The 10,397-nt window shown below is 37.6% G+C and overlaps 1 protein-coding gene across 1 annotated transcript in view; it reads left to right on the forward strand.

Annotated features, from left to right (window-relative positions):
- The window catches only part of LOC106467643, a gene marked incomplete at its 3' end in the record, with an annotated part of 122,707 nt that extends 113,011 nt beyond the window's left edge, over positions 1 to 9,696 (forward strand). Inside the window, exons 9-11 of the mRNA XM_013928015.2 lie at positions 5,472 to 5,611; positions 8,836 to 9,103; positions 9,553 to 9,696. Coding sequence (XP_013783469.1) covers positions 5,472 to 5,611; positions 8,836 to 9,103; positions 9,553 to 9,696 — 552 coding nt within the window. The remainder of the gene's footprint in view (positions 1 to 5,471; positions 5,612 to 8,835; positions 9,104 to 9,552) is intronic.
- Between the last annotated feature and the right edge of the window lie 701 nt (positions 9,697 to 10,397).

A 10,397-nucleotide genomic window follows, 5' to 3' on the forward strand; every position in this document is an offset into this window, starting at 1 on the left:
GATTACTAAAGTAGTCCATATTTAAAGACATTACTAAGGTAGTCCATATTTAAAGACATTACTAAGGTAGTCCATATTTAAAGAAAGTACTAAAGTAGTCCATCGCTCAGAATGTCTCTATATTTTTACAACACCATTGTTCCAACATTCTACCACGTAATTGGATTCTGAATTCAATTTTTGATTCCGTATTACTTTCTTTAATCAAGAGTACGGACCTTTCGAATGAACGTCAAATTAGCCCACAGCTAGGAATACTGGACGTATTATTAAACTAACTCCGTTATATTTTATACGGAAAAGGCTTTCCTCCAGAGTTAACTAAATACGTAATCTTAATCAAATATTTTCTTTCTTCTAGTGTACGTATAAGAAGTAACCCAATGTTCTTCATGCACAAATAGCGATAAGTTTTCTCCGACTCGTTACTTTTTTAAAATTGCTATATCATTAGCTCCTGAGCGTGAGGTGGGTTCGCTGTAGAACTATATCAATAGCTCCTGAGCGTGAGGTGGGTTCGCTGTAGAAGCTTAGACGGCGTGATGGCTGCTTAATGATAAGCGATGTTAAGACGAGAAGCGTTTTCTTTGGCATTCATGGTGAAATTATAGACGTTAGAACAAATTTAAACATTCTGCTGAGTTTCGTATTTTAGTGAAGAATAAATAATAAGTCGAACTTTGGTGTTATTTCTCCTATTTATGGGAGGGGAGGGGGGTACACATTCTTTGTATTTGTTATGCTTTAGTAGATTCCAAACAAGAAATATGTAAACTCTTATATTCATACATTGTATTTGATACATTATTTAACCACTCGCACCACTATACAGTAGTGTGTTGTCTGTCAGTTAGTTAGTAGACACTGAAGTGACGTCGCATAAGAGATGCGTAATGTTGCAATTTGTACTGTCGTGACGTCAGTGAAACGTGTGTATGCCATGAATCACGAGAAGAATTATGAACTCTGTAGGCTACAACACAGCATTACATATGAACTTCAAAAGCAAGAAATAAAAATATCTGTTACTCTTTATTTTGGTTATATTTAGTCTTGAAACAGAACACTTTCAGGGACCCTGCGGTAGTACATATAGTTACACTGACTTTATCTTTATATGTCTCTACAGCTTTAGGTACTGGTACATGCTTTACGTTGTAATAATGCTTACAAAATCAAAATATCGTGGCCAAAGGAAGTTCCATTATCACCATCTGGTCGAATCAGTTTTCTTTTATATCAGTGACCATGTGTCAACATCGGTTTCATCGGCATTACTGACCTGTGGTCATCAGTTCCGCCAGTATCAGTGACCTTCTGGTCGCATCAGTTCCATTTTTTTTATTTCTTTTTGATATCCATTGTCCCAAGCGGAGGGTGCTGTCGAATGTTTGCCATTCGTTTAGTCTACGGTTCACAAGTAAAGACTACGATGCCTGAACTATAGGGGTCGCTGTTTACTGTGTATGAAAAACAATATGGAGATGTTAAATTCAAGATTAGCCTTTATTTTCATAAACATTATATTTCAGGTTTAGTCATCAAATAAAAATCAATAAATAAAAGGGTCAAATCCATGTGTGTATGTGAGAGGGGGAGAGTAAAACGCGCGTTATTTTTGAAAATAATTTCTTTTTTCTAATTCAAGAAAAAAAATAGAATCCTATATTTTTTATAATTTTGTGCAAGCTGTTCTATTCCACTTAGACCTATTGAAATACATATTTTTCTCCGAGTTTTTAATGTATGTAAATGTGAGTTTTAGCTCAAAAATTTGTTTAACTAACATCCCCCTCCACCCCACCCCCAGTGGCACAGCGGTATGTCTACGGACTTAATACGCTAGAAATCGGGTTTCGATACCCGTGGTGGGCAGAGCACAGATAGCCCATTGTGTAGCTTTGTGCTTAACTACAATCCAACAACCAACCCCCTCCAAAGAAGATTTTCGAGTAAGCGATATTCTGCAGTGCTGGTTAGCTGTGAATTCGGTGAAACTAGTCTACTGCAGATAGAGAATAGATAAGGTTTCTACGTCGTTCAGGGATTCCTTCATTTTTTGCATCGATGTCACACGTGAGACACGAAATCGTTGAGCCTGCGCACTACCGACATGGTTAGCTGTGAATGCGGTGAAACTAGTCTACTGCAGATAGAGAATAAATAAGGTTTCTACGTCGTTCAGGGATTCCTTCATTTTTTTACATCGATGTTACACGTGAGACACAAAATCGCTGAGCCTGCGCACTACCGACATGGTTAGCTGTGAATTCGGTGAAACTAGTCCACTGCAGATAGAGAATAGATAAGGTTTCTACGTCGTTCAGGGATTCCTTCATTTTTTTGCATCGATGTTACACGTGAGACACGAAATCGTTGAGCCTGCGCACTACCGACATACAAAGTGGTTCTTCCATTGTTGACGTATTATTATACGTTCTTGTTTACTTTCACTCAAAGATTCTCACAATTACTAATTCTCGTTGTTGAGCCACCATAAGCGGAAGACAGTGATGTATCGGTACGACTTCCAGCGACTGATTTAATTCCGAGACTGCTTCGCTTCCCGCATTAATATGCTCATCCTGTTTGTGCATAGAACCAGATTATCTGTCGCGTGACTGGGCTGCAGTAGTTAAGTCTTGTATCTTCGTTCCCATATCTATTGGGTCTATATCATTTGGACAAATTCCGGCTTCTGTTAATTCAAAACACAAAAGAAAGCTCAAGTACGTCTACAACAAACTATATTCAAAGTGTGATATTCCGAAGAAATCGAAGGTTTTTGTTTCCAAATTGTGAACCCAACGATTAGCTTGCCGAGCTGTGGATTCTGCGTGTCTAATCGTTCGCAAAAAAATAGAATAAAACCACGCTCAGCAATTTGGAGCCGTGGGCGCGTTATAAGAGTGACTGTCAGAGCCCACTATTCAATCAGACTAACAGTTGGCGATGGGTGCTGTTGACTAGCTGTCTTCTCTTTCGTCTGCCATTTCAAAGAAGAAACATATCCCGAATAAACTAGAATAAAAGAGAAATTGCGCGAAGTCCGGCGAAACGTTCATATTTAATGTTTCACTCCACAAAATCTTTCGACAAAACAATGAGTAAACACAAACTTGCTTTCTTAAGTGTGGCTGAAACCCGAGGCGTTGTAACGTACTGGTCAATCGCACTATTCGTCGGTAAAAGAGTAACCCAAGAGTTGGCGGTGGGTGGTGTTGACTAGCTTCCTTTCCTCTAGTCTGTCACTTCAAAATTAGGACTGAGCAGCTAACACAGACAGCTGTCGAGCAGCTTTGCATGAAATTAAAGACAAACAAAAATACAAAGTAGTAGAATCAGTGTTGCTAGGTGCTCACGGTTCGTACGTGTCTCATCTTGTGGACTGACAAATGGTATTACGGCCCTTGAGAGTATTTGAGGGCCGTACCTGTGGCTCTTGTATTTGTTTAGCTCCCAAGACGTTCCTCTACTTGTTACAGGATGTTGCTGTACAAACAGACGTTCCTCTACTTGCTACATGATGTTACTGTACAAACAGACGTTCCTCTCTACTTGTTACAGGATGTTGCTGTACAAACAGACGTTCCTCTACTTGCTACATGATGTTACTGTACAAACAGACGTTCCTCTACTTGCTACATGATGTTACTGTACAAACAGACGTTCCTCTACTTGCTACATGATGTTACTGTACAAACAGACGCTCCTCTCTACTTGTTACAGGATGTTGCTGTACAAACAGACGTTCCTCTCTACTTGTTACAGAATGTTACTATACAAACAGACGTTCCTCTACTTGTTACAGAATTTTACTGTACAAACAGACGTTCCTCTACTTGTTACAAGATGTTGCTGTACAAACAGACGTTCCTCTACTTGTTACAGGATGTTACTATACAAACAGACGTTCCTCTACTTGCTACATGATGTTACTAGAGGAACGTCTGTTTGTACAGCAACATCCTGTAACAAGTAGAGGAACGTCTGTTTGTACAGTAACATCCTGTAACAAGTAGAGGAACGTCTGTTTGTACCTACTTGTTACAGGATGTTACTGTACAAACAGACGTTTCTCTCTACTTGCTTCATCCAAAACCTTTCTGACAAGATCCTAGTTGCTTCAGAACGTTGTGTGTTATCTCATGAATAGCATTTTAAGTTTTCCGATGAGATTTACTTATATTTTAGTTGAAACAGAATATTGCACGAGTTCTGATTAGATGTTTATACTTTAAGAGCGTAATCGAAACAAGATTCTACGTTTTAGATAAATTTGATATACATATTTACTTTCAACATTATATTTTTTTGTGTGTATAAAATGTCGATAAAATATCTACGCGATAATTGTACCATCTGTTTGTTTATTTTCATGGCCTTGGTGCAATCAGTGATTTAGTATGTTTGTACATAACGTAATATATAGTCTGTTTTAGCGCAAAGTTACACAGCGATCTATCTTCGCTTTGTTCTGTCCATCGCGGAGAAATCTAACACAGGATTTTAGTGTTATAAGTCCGTGAGATTAACGCTGACCCACAAGGGACAAAGTTTGCAGAGTATCACAATATGCTATGAGCGCTCTGTTCTCCACGTGGAATCAACCCCCTGCATTCGTAAACTTACCGCTAGGCCACCAGGGGGCGTGATATACAGAAAACCATAAACATCTAATATATTCAGGTCACGGACCTTCCGTTTATTCACATTTATAACTCTCTATGTTTGACTATTTATTGATATGTAATGTTCAAAATAAATTGTATATTTAATAATTGTACTGTCATGTTTATTGGGCCAGGCATAACCAAGAGTCTAGCGCACAGGGCTACGGATTAGAAGATCCAAATTTTGAGCTGTGATGTCTCTCCAAATTTTCAGCTATTGGCGCATTATAAAAAAAATGATAGTCAATCTCGTGGCGGCGGGTGATGCTGACTGGTTACCCTCTATCTGCTTTGCTGTATCTTAACTCTATGGTTCTCGGACCTGTCCATTTTGTCCCCGTGTTTTAAAATATACATTTCAAATTTATTTGTTTCTTTGTTGAATACCACGCAAAGTTAGCTGGTTAGTCGCCCCCCCATTTTAGAGGTGATAGACTAGATGGAAGATAGCTAGTCAACACCACCCACCGCCAACTCTTGGGCTACTCTAATCTAATCGAAATTGACTGTCACATTATAACGTCCCCACGGCTGAAAGTACCAATACATTTTTTTTTTTTTTCATTTATTCCATAACAATTAAGGTTTGAATTTTGACTAAAGTTATATTTAATTCAGCTTGTTCAGTATTCCGTCGTGGCTCACATGTCTTAGAAATATTAAATATGGTATTACGTAAACTGAAATATGTAATTGTGTTTAAATTTCCCGTAATTGATAATCAGGACATTATTAACACTACCATTCTGTAGTACGGTTTAAAGCTTTTTCTTTTATCACGTTTATTTCTCCATCCAGATGTCTGATGACGATAGACTGTCTCTTACTACTGCTGTTAGTGACGAAGAGGACGCCGAGACAAGAAACTCCCCATTCAGGGCTCGTTCGGGGACTGCCGCGGCCTCTTTCAACTGTACCGGTGCTGTTAGAAAGGCTGGGTAAGTTAGGCCTAAGACTCTTTAAGTTAGATACAACGTTGTGTCCAATTAGGGTTTACTAAATAGAAATATTCATCTCAGGCTGTGATGATTTAGTCTGCATATTGCTACAGTTTTTTTTTTGATAATTTGTCAGTACATTTACTTTTAATTTAATTAAATGCAAGGTGGATTTATCTTGGTTATAGGTCAAATAATCGTAGTAAAATTATCATCATCTTACCATTAGTTTTACAGGATGACATGTCATGAATATTGTTTCATAAATCACTGGCATCACTTGTGTTTCAAACAATAGTTGGACTGATGAGCTTCATCACGCAGAGACACTGTAAGTTGACCATTTGTATTGGAACCCCTAATGGGCCAGTTAAGAATTAGGTGTTAACAAACTTCTTGTATCGTTGTGATCTTTAGAAAGTCAAATTACTTACGCGATATATTTAACTATGATTACTACTTACAACATAGTTTGGAGGTCCTAATCTAGATTTCGGTAAACCTTTTCGATCTCGAGGGTAAAGGACACCATAAGCAATTAAATATTTAAAAAAAAACAACTTGGAGCTATTTTTTTAACTTGGACGTGTGCGGAAGAACAAATTAAGAAAGCGGTAAGCTTTTTCCAACGTGGGTTAATTCAGCATGGTTCGCGTCCCGTTTCCAGAAAATCTTTGTGCACACTTTGGAACAATGAATGAGCTATAAGAGTGACAATCAGTATCCGATTATTCTATTAGGGTAACTCAAAAAGTTGGCGGCGGGTGGGTATTCACAGATTACTGCCCCCCCCCAGTGGTACATCGGTATGTCTGCGGACTTACAACGCTAGAAACTGGGTTTCGATACCCGTGATGGGCAGAGCACAGATAGCCAATTGTGTAGCTTTGTGCATACCTACAAACAAACAACAGATTACTAAAGCCCATCATAATCTACAATCAGAAGGTTCCCCTCCTCCAACAGTATACGTGGACTCTCCAACACGCCGAGACAGTGACGTCACCACGTCGACATCTTCTGGCGACTCAGTGTCGGCAGGGTTCTAAACATACAGGGTTACGGTATATTTAGGCCACGCTTGTGGACATACATGTTCGTAAAAGAAGAGAATGAACTTGAGAAAGTCAACATCTGACTTGATTCGTATCCCTCGTCGACAATAAATTAGCGTATTTGACCAGGTTACGAAATGTGGCGCGTGTCACTAATGGAATAATATTACATTGTGTGAGCGTTGCCTTCTCCAATATCAGTCGTGTCACACGATGTGGATTTTACTGGTACTACATATTTCATCTTAATGGAACCTTTTAAGCGAGAGTTGCTGTCCAAAAAAAATGGTTCGTTTTTGTTTTTTTTCCTTCTTCTTCAGAGCTACCCGAAACTTTAATATTTGAGACTCGTAAAATCATTATTCAACAACAAAAATAGCCGTTTACATACCCATTTCATTTCGAGAGAGAGAGAGATTTAAAAAAAAAACCAAAATAACCAACTATCAAGGTCCTCGACTGTTCGAGAAATAGTTACCATGGATTCCGATCATTTGTAGGTGTTTGTAAACAATGCGGTAAGGCCGAGAACTTTTTATAACGCTGGAATTCGGAGTTCGATCCCTGCTCTGAGTCACACCGCGTTGTTGTTGTTGTTGTACAGCCCCGTGTTTATTGACGGTTGAACTTAGGAAAGATGATTAAACTAATAGATTCTGTCACCTAAAACTTTCATCATCAGAATCCATGATGATGACATTAAAAGTTATCGTTAAAATCCTTGTAAAATTGTACATCAAAATGTTCTCGTAATTAAAACAAAGAAAGAAAACGTTTTTAAAGTAGTGGTAATTCGTGTACAGAATTTGGTAAATAATGTAAAAGAAGAACATGTATAAAAAATCCCTAACAAAAACAACAAATCAGATGAAGGGTATTATTAAACAGTAACGAAATTCAACAAATCACAGCGAGGGTGTCATTAAGTAGTAAAGAAATTCAACAAATCACAGTGAGGGTGTTATTAAGTAGTAAAGAAATTGAACAAATCACAGTGAGGGTGTTATTAGATAGTAATGAAATTCAACAAATCACAGTGAGGGTGTTATTAAGTAGTAACGAAATTCAACAAATCACAGCGAGGGTGTCATTAAGTAGTAAAGAAATTCAACAAATCACAGCGAGAGTGTTATTAAGTAGTAAAGAAATTGAACAAATCACAGCGAGGGTGTTATTAGATAGTAACGAAATTCAACAAATCACAACGAGGGTGTTATTAAGTATTAACGAAATTCAACAAATCACAGCGAGGGTGTCATTAAGTAGTAACGAAATACGACAAATCACAGCGAGGGTATCATTAAGTAGTAACTGTTTTGCTGTGTAACATATTTATATATATATATATATATTAGTGTTTACAGATACTGGAAAATATATATTTCATCCTCCACTTACAAAAAATCGTAGGGTACCGCTCTAACCCTCGTTTTTGGTTTGGATTATTACAAATTCTTGCTAATAATAAATGACAAATTAAGCATCGTTTTCCAAAAGCCAAAATTCCTAACTTGCATAAAGAGAGAGAGACTACGGGTTTAAAATGGGTACACATAAAGAGAGAGAGACTACGGGTTTAAAATGGGTACACGGAAGAAATGGTTTCGTATCTCTATAGTTGGGTTTCTGTATATTACCCTCTGTTTTTAACAGATTTCTGGTTTCGTATATTACCCTTTATTTTTAACAGATTTCTGGTTTCGTATCTCTATGATTGAGTTTCTATATATTACCCTCTGTTTTTAACAGATTTCTGGTTTCGTATATTACCCTTTGTTTTTAACAGATTTCTGGTTTCGTATCTCTGTAATTCGGTTTCTGTATATTACCCTCTGTTTTTAACAGATTTCTGGTTTCGTATCTCTATAATTGGGTTTCTGTATATTACCCTCTGTTTTTAACAGATTTCTGGTTTCGTATCTCTGTAATTGTTTCTATATATTACCCTCTGTTTTTAACAGATTTCTGGTTTCGTATATTACCCTTTGTTTTTAACAGATTTCTGGTTTCGTATCTCTATGATTGAGTTTCTATATATTACCCTCTGTTTTTAACAGATTTATGGTTTCGTATATTACCCTTTGTTTTTAACAGATTTCTGGTTTCGTACATTACCCTTTGTTTTTAACAGATTTCTGGTTTCTATATATTACCCTCTGTTTTTAACAGATTTCTGAGCGTGAAGAAGTGGCTCCTTAGAAAACACCGCCAGGTGGAGCTAGCCAAGAAGCGAGGCTGGAAAGGGTATTGGGTTAGTTTAAAGGGTACTACCCTTCTATTCTATCCCTGTGATAACCGAGATGGCCGTGCAATTGATAACACCCCTAAACACCTAATCATCGTTGATGGAGCAATCATGCAGCCTATCCCAGAACACCCTAAACGAGATTATATATTCTGCCTGAGCACTGCTTTCGGAGATGCATATCTTTTTCAGGTAATGACACTAGATGTCGCTTCATTTCATACGTCATAGTTTTCTATCGAACGGATAGTTCTTTAAACGTTGTGTTTTGTTGTTGTTGTTTTGCGGATTTTCTGTAAATATGTAGAAATAACTGAGATAGGAGATAACGTGATAAAAAGTTAGGTATCCACGATTTTGTCTTCGTTGCTGTAGATCTCGTCAAATTATTGGAAAACTAAAAAGAAAAAGATAATAACATTTTTGTAAATTTGTTGTTTTTTTTGTTTTTTAAAACCTTAAAATAATTTTACAGTGTGTCCGGGAAGTATATTTACAAATTTTTGATACACTTATTGTCGACTGAAAATATAATATTAAAACCTCCGTCATTTATATTAAATCAAGAAGAAAAACTTTCGCTGTTACCACTTTACTGTTGCATCTTGGATTATGTTTTGTTGTTGTTGTTGTTGTTACAGGCCCCCTGCCAGGTAGAATTAGAGAACTGGATTAATAGCATTCATTCTGCTTGTGCAGCGGCTTTCGCAAGGCATCGTGGGAAAACTGGGACACTGCACCTTCTGCAAGAGGAAATCTTCCGCTTGGAAAAAGAAATCGAGTCGGTAAGACTTTTTCTTCTATTACTCTGTTCATGATTGATGGACGTAGAGGGCGTGCAGCCACTTCATCATTTCTCTGGTGCAGTTTTAAACAAATCATTGTTTACAACGCTTTTGAACCGTCCACATTTTTCATTTTTGGTTGAGATTAATTGTGCGTCGAGTTGGAAAGGCTTAACTTTCGTTGTGGTTGAGATTAACCGTGCGCCGAGTTGGAAAGGCTTAACTTTCTCTGTGGTTGAGGTTAATTGTGCGTCGAGTTGGAAAGATTTAACTTTCTTTGTGGTTGAGGTTAATTGTGCGTCGAGTTGGAAAGCTTAACTTTCTTTGTAGTTGAGATTAACTGTGCGTCGAGTTGGAAAGGCTTAACTTTCTCTGTGGTTGAGGTTAATTGTGCGTCGAGTTGGAAAGGCTTAACTTTCTTTGTAGTTGAGATTAACTGTGCGTCGAGTTGGAAAGGCTTAACTTTCTTTGTGGCTGAGGTTAATTGTGCGTCGAGTTGGAAAGGCTTAACTTTCGTTGTGGATGAGATTAACTGTGCGTCGAGTTGGAAAGGCTTAACTTTCTTTGTGGTTGAGGTTAATTGTGCGTCGAGTTGGAAAGGCCTGTTAAGTCTAATTTTTTGTCATTTAAAGAGACCGAAAGCCTGTTAAGTCTCTTTTTTGTCATTTAAAGAGACCGAAAGCCTGTTAAGTCTCTTTTTT

Source organism: Limulus polyphemus, unplaced genomic scaffold, assembly GCF_000517525.1.
Source record: "Limulus polyphemus unplaced genomic scaffold, Limulus_polyphemus-2.1.2 Scaffold2689, whole genome shotgun sequence".
Taxonomy (NCBI): Eukaryota; Metazoa; Arthropoda; class Merostomata; order Xiphosura; family Limulidae; genus Limulus; species Limulus polyphemus.